This window comes from Biomphalaria glabrata, chromosome 13, assembly GCF_947242115.1.
Source record: "Biomphalaria glabrata chromosome 13, xgBioGlab47.1, whole genome shotgun sequence".
Lineage (NCBI taxonomy): Eukaryota > Metazoa > Mollusca > Gastropoda > Planorbidae > Biomphalaria > Biomphalaria glabrata.
In genome coordinates this window covers 37,461,903-37,475,456 of record NC_074723.1, presented here as the reverse complement: position 1 = coordinate 37,475,456, position 13,554 = coordinate 37,461,903, and the positions used below count along the sequence as shown (strand labels likewise).

General features: G+C 32.4%; 1 protein-coding gene across 11 annotated transcripts in view; it reads right to left on the bottom strand.

Moving 5' to 3' along the window:
* The window catches only part of LOC129922462 (kinesin-like protein KIF15), a 33,958-nt gene that overhangs the window by 17,414 nt on the left and 2,990 nt on the right, over positions 1–13,554 (bottom strand). For 3 of the 11 annotated variants that reach the window (XM_056008649.1, XM_056008650.1, XM_056008648.1), the window contains exons 2-8: positions 5,005–5,070; positions 4,228–4,255; positions 2,521–2,597; positions 2,213–2,250; positions 1,528–1,619; positions 1,204–1,383; positions 979–1,080 (exon numbers count right to left, since the gene is read on the bottom strand). In XM_056008649.1, the coding sequence (XP_055864624.1) occupies positions 979–1,080; positions 1,204–1,383; positions 1,528–1,619; positions 2,213–2,250; positions 2,521–2,570 (462 nt within the window). In that variant the 5' untranslated portion in view covers positions 2,571–2,597; positions 4,228–4,255; positions 5,005–5,070. Of the gene's footprint in view, positions 1–46; positions 143–978; positions 1,081–1,203; positions 1,384–1,527; positions 1,620–2,212; positions 2,251–2,520; positions 2,598–2,740; positions 2,912–2,987; positions 3,093–4,227; positions 4,256–5,004; positions 6,432–6,843; positions 13,549–13,554 lie in introns of those variants that run through there. The other 8 variants (XM_056008647.1, XM_056008646.1, XM_056008644.1 and 5 more) reach the window with 7 other exon arrangements.

Genomic DNA, 13,554 nt, shown 5'->3' with positions numbered 1-13,554 from the left:
AACATATATTCATCAAACAAACTAAATTCATTGAGCCAGCACTAACCCTCAACAAAAATGTTAATTTGGAGTTTCTGTAAGGGATGTGACGTTTTTTTCCATAGCTCAGAGACATGATGACATCCCCTAAGACAGAGATGGACTTATTGATGCTTCCAGCCTCCTGTGTTTTAAGATAAAGTAAAATAATAAAATATTTTAGTAAATTTTTTTTTTTCAGTATACTTCTTGACCAATTCAACCTCTTTTTAAATATTTAAGTTTTGAAGCATCTAATTAAAATAACAAGAAATGTATTATTAAAAATATAAAAATATTAGTACCTGATTTTAAAAAATGTGTATCCCTAAAGGAATTTGAAAGATTACAGCTTACACCCAAACTCATTTTGGTTTGATTGCATTGTTTAGAAAGGCAGTAATCTACCCAAATGGATCTTGTACTACTTTAACACTTTTAAGACTAGAACGAATTAATTATCTAGTAAATTTATTATTTTCATAGGCTAGTAGCAAGTCAAAAATGTACATTAATATATAAAATTAATTTTATGCTCAATTATTACTTGCATGATTTTTATTATCAAAGTTAAGAAACTATACTTTTTTTTTTCTTTTATCTCTATTGAAACATTTAAACTTAGCTTACCAAACATTTCCTTTGTAAAATTTCACAGAATATAAGTAACTTTAGCAAAAACATAGACTATTTCATGAGCAATTATCAGAAATTAATATTATAACTTTCTTCTACTCCAAAAGAAAATGAAGAATTACTTTGAGCAGTGTTGTCAGTGTTGGTAGCTTTCTGTCTCTCTGATCCTGCCAGATCAATTAGATTTATCTGTGATATATTGCTTTTTTGGAAACCACCTACTTCCTCCTAGTAGATAAACACAGACAAAAATAAATGTCTATTTGTACATTAAGTGTACATGTTTTAATTAACATTAACATTTAATTGAAATAAAAACTATACCTTTGACTCTATTTTAACTGTAAAAACAGCTTGAGAGCGCGAACCCTCTCTGTTCATGGAAGTAGGAGCTACTCTACGATTCAACCAGCCTTTGATTATTAACTGAAGACAACAAAGTATGTTCCATTCCTTTAAAACTCAATTCAGGCATATTATTATCAAGAAAAATCTTACAAAAAACAAAAATGTGTAAAACTAGAATTAACTCAATGATGGCTTTAATACCTGATAAGCATCTCTTGGGTTGCAGATAACTTGCTCAATGAGTCCATCTACAAAGACACCTTTGTTCATATTCTCACGTAAGCGAATACCTTGTGAAGCTGTATCCAAAAGATCAAAGATTTGCTCTTGATAGATTTCTAAAAAGGAGCAGCGACACAAAAACTGTTTTTTACTGCCATGCTTTGAAGAGAATTAAAAAAATGTTATGATTCATGTTTTAAACAAAAGCAGGGCAGAAAAAATAAAGGAAACATTTAAATCTAATGGTTTCATTACACCAGTTAAACCTTATAAAAACAATTGTATACAATAAAAGAAAGTTACATCTTGTTGGTGAGCTATTACACTAAAGAGATACTCCAAACTTCTGGGAATCACACCACGAAGCTGAGAGCTTTCCAAGTTCTCAGAGGGACCTTTAATAATAAAAAAAAAAGATTTAAAATAAATGTCTCTGTTAAATGTTTTTCTTAAACATCGGCAATAATGCAATTTTTACTAGATCAATATATTCAAATATAGATATTTATAACTACAATTAAAATATAACTAATATTTTGTCCTTTTAAAAAAAAGCTTTCCCTTTTGTATGCATGTCATGTCTCCCTACTTGAGAAATGCTGGCCTAAGAACTCATAAAATCTAATTCCCCTTTAAGACCTTGTGGTCTATAGGGCAGATGATGTAAAGGTCATCTGATTCTGTGGCCTATAGTTTGTCATGTGGCCAGCACAATGACCAATCACATTTACTTTTCCCAACTAATGTTGGATACCCATTAGAGCTGGGTGGACGCCTGAAGATCTCAAAATTAAAAATCCCAGTCTTCACCAGGATTTGAACACTTGTTTGGAAGCCAAGCACTTTACCGCTCAGCCACCGCGCCTCCTTCAGAAAATCTATTTCATTTAAGGTCATTTTTAAAATTAATATTCGTTGTAACAAAAAAAATAATACAATATCATAAATGCCAAGATTTATTTTTTTTTAATGATGAAAGAACACTTACCAAACATAGTAAAACTTTTTCCTGAGCCAGTCTGGCCACTAAGAAAGTGCAAAATAAATAAAATGTTAACAATAGAGAGAGTGAAATGTAAGTGTACAGTGTACAAACCTCTACCACTGCTCCTGACAGAGTCTTTGTATAAAAAAAAATACTGTTACAAGTTAAAAACAAATCTGAAACAAAGGTGAGCTTTAAAATTATTGAAGCTTAAGAGGAAAGAGCTAAGACTTGACAAACACTACTAGACAATGATGTATTTATCACTCCATCTTCTAAATACCTTCAATAAATTAGATTTAATGACTTACTAAGCTAATATGGATCCATAGTAGCCATTTAAACAATCTTCAATAATCATTTTACCAACTAGTGAAAACACAGCTTCCTGGAAATGAACAAGAAATGTTTTAATAATATCTTGAATTTTATCTTCAAATCTAAAAGATAAAATTAATAAGCAATAACCTAACCAATTGGATACAGGTACCCTAGAATCAATATAAAGCTATCCAAAAATAGCTACCCACATATACACTTCATTCTTCAAAGCCATTATAAATGATGGTCTTAATTGTGGGCTATGGCGTTGTGTGAAGAATAATGGAATTGTCTGCAGTGTTAACATCCAGAACTCATGGTGCAAAGTCTTTTTCACTTGGATCATGAGGGCAAACTCTTAGCAATATTTGAATTGAATCTCTTTGTAAAGATGTAGACGAAGAAAGCAGGTTTACAAATACTGAAATTTAATATATTTCATAAGCTATTAAGCTAAAAAGCACTTAGCTTCTAAACAGAGGGATCTTAGGTTCCAATCTGATTGATTTTGAATTTCAGGAATTTAAGGATGCACCTGAGTTCACTCATCTCTAATGGTTACCTGAAATTTTTGGGGGAAAGTAAAGGCAGTGGGCCATTGTGCTGGCAGCATGACACCCTAATCAGCCATAGAAACAAATGACATGTACATCATCTGTTCCATGTATTGCAAGGTCTGAAACTAGGTACTATTGAAATGCTTTAAAAAAAAAATTAAAAAAAAAAAAAGCTCTTCAACACTAAATGACTAGCACTGCAACCATGCATGTGTTGAGTTACTATTGATCTTAATGTTAAAATTGTAAAAACAAAAATGGTTTAAAAAAAAAAGCTTAAACGAAGTGTAATTGTATCAATTAGTTTGGATCAGTCATGTAATCAAATTTCTAATAGATTATAATTATAATAAATTATAATAAGAAATTATAGTAATATTGAACAACAACAATAAATCTGTACGATTAATAATATTTTTACCAATTTTTTTTTAGAATTATTTCATGCTTTTAGCTTTCTCAGTATGCTATGACACTTATCCGGACCAGGGTGGATGTTACTGTAATTGATTTTTAAAGGCATTTAAAAAAAAAGGGAATGACCTGAATTCAAACTAGTATCCAGGCTCATGCCTCCTTGGGCTAAGGTGCTAACCAGTCTGCTAGTGAGGTACTTATGACTGGAAGATTGTATGTTTGTTTCCATTTAGATGGGCAACCTATAAAGGGGACATTCAATTTATACCACCACCTCAGTCAAGTAATGGAACAATTTCTTTCTCTCATTCAAGATATGAAACAAAATAATAAATTACCAATAGTTATTTTACTAATTTGTTAAATTATTTTATTGATTGTTGTATTATCAGGTAAAAGAAATAATTGTGAAAAATTTCAGCTTAATCCGAGATTGGGTGTCAGACATAACATACAGGCAGATAGAGAGTTGATATTTAAGCTTTGTAAAAAGGTTCAACACCTAATGTATCTGGCATAAGCATCACTTAGGTTATAAGAAATACAAAAGTTAAATACGTAAATAAAGGTAAACAAAGATAATCAATTATGCTTAATGTTTTGTTATAAACTACAGGGTGATTTTTTAAAATACCGGTACATTAAAAATAATTTACAATTATGAAAAACAGTATGAAATATTGTGCTTTAAAGAAATAATTAAATAAAATAAAAATGCTTAACCTGATTGATGGATCCATATATATTGCAGCTGTAAATTTAAAAAAATATATTGTTAATGTGTTGTTCTATCCAAAAACAAAAAAATGTGTTCTATAAACATTAAAGTATAATTAAATACATAAATATTTAAAACAAAGCATAATCCTTTTTATGTAACAGTACATCAGAGCTATTAGTATTCAGAGAAAAAAAGAAAAACAAAGATTATATTAAGCATCTATAGCTGTATCAATAAGTTTGGATCAGTCATGTAATTAAATTTTCAAATAGATCTACACCAGCATTTCCTAAACTTTTAACATATGCATACCTAGCCCCCCCTAACCGAGATGACAGTTCCTGGTTAATTTTAATCTGAGACACTGTGCCACATCTGTTCCTATTTTTCAATTTAATGCTGAAAAAGTAACGTTATATAAATTTTAATTTTGAAAAGGCAAGATATATTTCAGAACTTTTTCTTTTAAAACCTGATACACATTTGTAGCCTTTGAAAAAGTCAATTAGGAAATCAGAGTGCTTGTAATGCTCTCCATTATTCATTTGACTGTTAGAAAGTATTTCTCTTAAGGCCAGATATGGATCAAAATCTCTTCAACCCAAGTCTTGTCTCAAGGTTCCACAAAGGCAGCAACCATTTTTAGATTGGGTTGTGCCACATTCATAGTGCCCAGACTCCGGTCATGAGCCCACTTACTTCAAGCGGGCAAAGGCCGTGCTAACCACAGGTTATTTCTTCATATACCTATTTTGTAACTACAAAAGCTCTGAAAGTACCTCTATTCTGTGTCCTTAATTTGAAAAACGAAATGTCGGACTTGCTGGGTTGTCAGGTCTCTCTTTCTGTTGGTGATATGAAATGATTATTTTATTATTGTAGACAAACAATATTAATTTTAATAAGACTCTAATCTCATACACTAACTGTAACTAAATCTCCATAGTGACCTTAGGCTACCTCTACTAAATCTCTAGGATCTAGAATATTCTAGATTATAACAATATTAATTATAAAATGGTACTATAAATGTAGACCACTTCACATATCTAGGTAGTATTGTGTCAAATAACGCCTCACTTTCAAGGGAAGTTGATAACCGTCTGGCCAGGGCCAGTAGCGCTTTTGGATGCCTTCAGGCAAGAGTTTGGCAGAACAAATTGCTCCGCCTGCCTACAAATATCAATGTCTGCCAGGCGGTGGTTCTCTCAACCCTTCTGTATGACTCTGAGACATGGACACTATACAGAAAACAACTAAGACTTCTTGAGCGCTTTCACCAAAGATGCTTGCGCTCCATCATGGACATACAGTGTTAAGACTGCACTACAAACAGTGATGTCCTTGCAAACGCCAGTATAGACAGTATAGAGGGACTTCTTATGGTCTGACAGTTACGCTGGGCACTGGTATGGGAGATGAACGTATGACAAAGGCAGTCTTTTTTAATGAAGTAAAAGGTGGTCAACATAACAGAGGTGCTCCACGGAAACGCTTCAAACACCAGCTTAAGTGTCAACTTTCCTTAGCTGACATAGAAGAGAGCACCTGGTTGCAGGCGGCCTCAGAACGAGACAGCTAGAGGTCAATCACGAAGGCCACGGGATACACATTTGAGACAAAAATAAAATCCGCTGCCAAGGACAAATGCAGATGGCAAAAAAAAAATCTAAATCAACCACCTGCAGACAATGGTTATGCTTGCCCTGGATGTGGCAAAATATGTAGGTCACAGCTGGGGTTGCACAGTCATGGGAAATACAAGCATTCCTCTCTAATCTTGGGACTCAAAGACAAGCCTTATAATGTATAATAAACTACTACTACTAACTACTTTTTAACTAGATCTAGATCAAGTCAATCTATCTAGTTAGTTCTACATAGGTATGTGACAAAATTGTGTAAAAAATTTTTTTTTAAATTTGGATAATATTTTATTAAAGATCTTGTTCTGAGCTTTCCAATGAGGTATAGAATGTTAGTATGAGTCCAATAGATAAAAAAATAAATAAAGTTTTGGCGCGTTTTCACTTAACATTGAAGCAATGGGAAACCATGGCACAATATTTTATGAAAAAATGAACAAAAATGAGTACCATTTCGTTAATTTTTATCACTTTGCTATAATCTATATATCAAAATAAAGCTTAAGGTGTGCTTAATAAAAGTATTTTATTGTTTTATACAGTTTATATATATATATATATATTTTTTTTTTTTATTTTAACCAACTCAATATGAGGTTATCATTTTTTATTTTTGTAATAAAATGTTCTTATATTTCATTTTTAACAAAATGTTGATAACAGATAAGTGAAGCACTTGTCCTGAGCTTTCCAGTTATATATAGATTATTGCTATATGCCAAATGGTTAATTTTTTACAAATTTTTTAAACGCATTTTCACTCAACACTAAGTGAGGTTTTATGAAATCAATAAAGCATACTATCTCACTCATTTTTATATCACATCTAAAAACAACACCAAGATAAAGATAAAACTTTAGATGTGATGAACAAATATATCTTTAGCTACATGTATATTATTTCTGTATATTTAAAGAAAAAAAGAATAAAAACTTTAAATCATTTTGCATAGAAAAAAAAAAATTACTTACATAAATGTTTCTTGACAATTGATAATATGATGTTAATTTTGAAGTATAGCATGGTAAGATGGCAAGGCATAAATGATTGCTGGATTGTGCTGATAACATAGAAGATGAATGTGATAACATAGAAATTAAGTTCGACCAACTGATGATGAAGCCAATGGTGGTTTGTTAGTGACGTAGGGACTCGATGACATGCAAATTAGTCAGTGATGAATGACGATAAAGTAAATGGTGGCTTCTTTGTGTTAGAAGCGTAGCAAAGCAGATATCATGCAAGTAAGCAGCATAGAATGATGATGAAGTCAATGTTGGTTAATTTGTTGGTGCCGTAGTGACTCTGATGACATGCAAGTTAGTATGTGCTGGATGATGAATAAGTAAATGGAGCCAAGTGACTCTGATGACATGCAAGTTAGTATGTACTGGATGATGATTAAGTAAATGGAGCCAAGTGACTCTGATGGCATGCAAGTTAGTATGTACTGGATGATGATTAAGTAAATGTTGCCGAAGGGACTCTGATGACATGCAAGGAGTTGAAGGACACCATCACGAAAGTATAAGGCACATGTGGGAATTTAGACACCATCACGAAAGTATAAGGCACATGTGGGAATTTAGACACCAACACGAAAGTATAAGGCACATGTGGGAATTTAGACACCATCATGAAAGTATAAGGCACATGGAATTTAGACACCATCACGAAAGTATAAGGCACATGTGGGAATTTAGACACCATCACGAAAGTATAAGGCACATGTGGGAATTTAGACACCATCACGAAAGTATAAGGCACATGTGGGAATTGAGACACCATCACGAAAGTATAAGGCACATGTGGGAATTTAGACACCATCACGAAAGTATAAGGCACATGTGGGAATTTAGACACCATCACGAAAGTATAAGGCACATGTGGGAATTTAGACACCATCACGAAAGTATAAGGCACATGTGGGAATTTAGACACCATCACGAAAGTATAAGGCACATGTGGGAATTTAGACACCATCACGAAAGTATAAGGCACATGTGGGAATTTAGACACCATCACGAAAGTATAAGGCACATGTGGGAATTTAGACACCATCACGAAAGTATAAGGCACATGTGGGAATTTAGACACCATCACGAAAGTATAAGGCACATGTGGGAATTTAGACACCATCACGAAAGTATAAGGCACATGTGGGAATTTAGACACCATCACGAAAGTATAAGGCACATGTGGGAATTTAGACACCATCACGAAAGTATAAGGCACATGTGGGAATTTAGACACCATCATGAAAGTATAAGGCACATGTTGGAATTTAGACACCATCACGAAAGTATAAGGCACATGTGGGAATTTAGACACCATCACGAAAGTATAAGGCACATGTGGGAATTTAGACACCATCATGAAAGTATAAGGCACATGTGGGAATTTAGACACCATCACGAAAGTATAAGGCATATGTGGGAATTTAGACACCATCATGAAAGTATAAGGCACATGTGGGAATTTAGACACCATCACGAAAGTATAAGGCACATGTGGGAATTTAGACACCATCACGAAAGTATAAGGCACATGTGGGAATTTAGACACCATCATGAAAGTATAAGGCACATGTGGGAATTTAGACACCATCACGAAAGTATAAGGCACATGTGGGAATTTAGACACCATCACGAAAGTATAAGGCACATATGAATTTATGAAAAGTTTAATGTTTAATTTAATGAAGAGTTAATAATAAATGGATTTGAAAAAAAAAAGTTGTTGTTTTTTATGAGAGTTTAATATTTGAATGATGAAAAGTTAATAGGCTATATGATGATTTGTGTTTGAAAAAACTTAATTTTTAATGGTACACATGAATATAAAAAGGAGAGTTTACATATCTTTACAGTCACAAACTTGAAGTGAAGACAATTTTATAAAACTAATAATATTGTTTATAAAAATTATTAAATATTTTAATTTGAAAGTTATGGCTTTACATTAAACATAATTTAAATTAATTCTTTATGAACTATCAATAAAATAAATTTTAACAAGGAACGTTATATAAAAAGTGATGATGTACCACATATCATTAGTGATAGTAAAAATAGCTAAGAAAAATAGTTGATTAGCTTTTTTTTTATTAGATGATATAAACCAAAATAGTGTGCTAGAAAAAAAAAAATAAACGCAATATTAAAAATGGGAATGACAAGTAGTACACAACAACTGGTGTTATTTCAGATCTACTGGGAGGACTAGAGAAACACTTAGTATGTTAGTAAGTCATGATCATTATTAATTTTAAACTTTGCTGTATTACATGTGATGCAATGGGAAAACAATTGTAAACACTATGTAGGTTTAATCATTTTAAAAGTTATAGTTACATGAAGGAAATGAATAATAATCAAATTAACAAAAACAATCCCAACACAAATGTTTTGTTATAAAATTACAGAAAGAGGGGCTTTACTTTTCTGTTAAAAAAAATTTTTGAATGATCATTCTTTATAATTTGACAGTTTTATTTACATCTTTTTTTATTAAGGTACTATTTTATTTTAAATATTTTATATTTTAAAGCTTAAAACATATAGTAGAAAAAGGTTAGGGCTATGGTTACCTCTAGTGAATTTTATAATAGTATATAATATGTTTAAAATTAATGACATAAACTTTTAGTTTACTATTCTTTACAGTTTGAAAATTTTATAAAAGTATTTATTTTATTGAAATGTATTAGTCACTAATGATTTGCTAACAGATTTACCCCCCTATTGTTTTTCCACCCTATTATAAAGAATCCCTGTTTGTCAGACAGAAGTGAAACTGGAACATTTTTGTCAATGGGTAGGGAAAAATCCTTGATGTTAACAAATACTATTCTACAGTAATGTCAAGTCTTTGAACAGTATGTCACAGGCAAGCTGATACTTGCTCATGTCATAGTCAACCCCTCTACTCTCATCCTCCAGCCAATATTTTACCAAATATACATCTTTCATTCCTTTTTTCAGTCCCTTTACCCTGCCACTGTACCAATAGTGGCATATCAACCTGTCAATAACATTTCCAGATAACAATTCCTGCACATCCATCCAAGTCTGTTCAGTCACGTTAGTAATCAGTTCCTTAATCTTGTCAATGTATTTGTCTTGTCTTAAAAGTTTTACAATTTTCTTTCTTTCTTTCTGTTCTGTCTCCTGTTTTTTTTGCTCCGCCCTCAGAGCAATCTCCTTAGTCACCTCTGACATCCTCACTCGATTAGCCTGCCTCCTACTGCGAGAGACACTAATGGCCCAAGTCACCCTTTCAGTCATATCTGAGGCACTCAGAGAATCTAGATAGGCTACAGTTCTGTTCTTTAGGGAACAGATTCTAGAGGACATGTAGCACATCGTTGCATTGCTTTTTTCTTGGCTGCCCTAAACATGCCAATCACCTCTTCAGAATCCATGTTATGTAGCCTAGCAGATTCTGTCTGTGTGCTCATCAGCTCAGACACATTCATACAAAGATACCTTTTATACTGCCTATTGATAGTTTCTGCAATAGAAGACAAACTAGCTTTTATCATGTTTTCAACTTCCTTATCTTGAGGGCAGAGCAAAAGAACCTCCAGTATGGGATCATTAACACCAAAGAAGTCTAGGTTTCTTGTGAAAATAATGAAGGGATTATTAAGGCATTGATCTACCTGGGCTAGAACTTCTTTAATGACTGTGATAGCCCCAAGATGAGAAACAGCTTGCGCACCAGGCGCAATGTAAAATTTTTTCATCCAAGGGCTTGTCAGCAGTTTCCCTACCATACCCATAACAAAAAGTTGTTTCTTCCCAGTTTCACTATTGAGGTCACTGTGCAGGCAACTTATCAGCGATCCAGAGGAAAGGGCAGGGGATTTTAAAAATGATAATATTTGGTCATAATGAAGGACCAATATTCCACAAGTACGGAAAAACACATGCAAACGATTTCCCCTATACTGTGGAATAAGGCCCTTCGGTAAATTTTCATTAAGTACAAAGGAAATAAAATTTTTGGGGTCACCCTTTCCATCTTGATACCTGAGTTTGTCTATTTGTAAGACAATGTTGCTTGCTATGCAGTCACTCCCAATAAGGCTGCTCCTTTCTGTCTGCAGGGACTTAAGTGCCAACCTGCAGCCTTTTGAAATACTATCAAGTGGGTGCAGGTGGCAATTAAGTTCATTTAAGGTTTTACCCCATAATGCATTTAATTTAACTATGGAAGCATGATTCACTGATGCCCGGTCTGACATAGTGTTGGAAATATTTTTGATAATTTCATTATGACAAGTGGAAAACTCTATCTTATGAAAATCTGAGTAAGCATATGCTAAATTTTTTATTGATTCAATTAAGTATTTTTCATAGTCCTCAGCCCTCCCACCACTCAACTGATCTAAAGCTATAACAAAAGTATCAGTTGGAGTGGTGAGATGTACTGAATTGACAAGTACACCCTCTTGGGTTGTGGAATCAAACCCAAGAGTTAGATGTGGTGTTTTCATGGCAACTTCAGCGGCTTGTAGGTCTGAAATAACACCAAGTTCTCTTACAAAGTTGTCTACTGATGTTCTGTGAGGGACGCAATCAAGAAGAACACCCAATCTCTGTGATAAACTACTAACTATAGGGGAGATGGAAGAGGTTGGGGCCTGGTATAAAAGACAATTAAAAAACATTAACCTTGTCATAACATCATATGTTTTATTATTTTTTTTAAGGGACCTAGCTTTATTTTCTTTTAGTTCTTTAAGTTCATCTTCAAGAAGTAGTTTATCACTTTGAAGAGATGTTGTGATAGCGTCCTTCACAGCCAATTCTTTATTAAATGATGATTTCATTTTCTTTAATACCTCTTGATGCTTTTTTGTTTACCAAATACATTTTTTACATTTTAAAAAAAATTTGCCAGAAGCAATTTCATATTTGTGCAATTTTTTTAACAACTTAATAATCCTCTCATTTTTTCGGTGAACAGACCGTCTAAGATTTTTAATAAGGTTAGGCTGAGAGTTAATTTGAGATTTTAATAAACATATTTTTTTCCTATATTTATTCTTGTCTTCACTTCTTGCCTGGGACACAAAAGAAAGTCGTCTTTTTAAATGTCTTCTACAAGGGGTTAATTCATCATTGCTTCTTAAATTTGATGAAACAGGATTTATTTCAGTAACATGATTTATTTCAGTTGGTTGTATAGCTTTTGTTGGAGTTAAATCAGAGTTAGGAGCAGTTGTGCTAGGTAACTGGTAAAATTTTTGATAGCAAATGTTTTGAATTTCTGACAAATATTTTGTTACATTACTTTTATACTTTGCAATGGTGCATTCAGTTAAATAATGAACTTTTGAAATTAAACATGGATTAAATGGGAATCCAAAAGTTGAAGCAACAATTTCTGCTGAGGATGTTTGGGAGGACTGATTTTGCAGATAAATTAGGAGGACATGTCCTTTTAAGCATAGTTTATTATTGTCATCTGGTGAAAGTTCAGAATAATTAAAATTTTCATAAAGGAATTTGTACAAAATAGTGTCTTCAACATTTGTACAGGATGAAAGCTTTCTTTTTCTTTGTCTTGGCATGATATCAGATAAAAGAATGTGGGTGCATAAGTGAATAATCCAATGGAAAATCTTAAATAATTCTTGAGTAATATTTGATAGTAGATTGTATTGTAGATCAAGTAATTAGATAAACATTGAAGTAGATATTCTATTGTAGATCTAGACAATCTAGTAATTATATAAAATGTAAGTAGCCTAGATTCATCATAGAATTAAATAAAGGACTACATAGCAATGGTCTGGGCACTCTGGGCTGCATGATGATCATGATGTTCTGTCATATCAGCATTTTAATCCTACTCATAAAGCATGAGTATGATAATAATGATAGCAATCAGCATGATTAGCAGCTTTAATTTCATGAGATTGAAATACCCCATCTCATTAAACTTAAACCAAAAAAAAAAAAAAAGCTATCTAGATCTATTTTTCTATATAATATAGACATAGATATATAGTAGAGTCATGATCTAATTATAAATATGAATGTTAATCAAGCTAACAAAATAAATCAATCAAACTGATCTAAATCTAATGTATGTACATCTAGTTTTATGTAGTCTAGATATAGTCACTAGTATAGAATTCTGCATCCAGTAACTTTTTAATACATAAATACTAGATCTAGATCTATACACACACTATTAGTTAATACAGTAGTTGAGTAGTCTAAAATATAAATATAGTTTGGATTCTAATATAGTGTTATAGACTATAGTCAGAGTAGATATACTTGATAAACTAGAGTTTACTAACTAGAGTAACTAGAGGTAGTCAGTAGAGTAGACTGGGCTGGAATATAGATAGTAGATCTAGATTATTCTAGATCTATATAGTCAGTGTCTTAGTACTAGTACTTGACTAGATCTATATTTTATATTAATAATAATATTATATATAGATCTAGAATCTAACTAAATCAATGTTGTCTAAGAGTACTAAGACTCAGAGTCTAACTCTAAAACTACTAAAAGTCTAAGTCGACTAAGTCAAGTCAGGCACTGAAACTTTCAGTGAAGGAGTTAATGAATTAGATATAGATAATTAGATCAAGTATTATCAAGATTAATCAAGATCATTTAGATCAAGATCTAGATCTAAAATTCAGATATAGATCTAG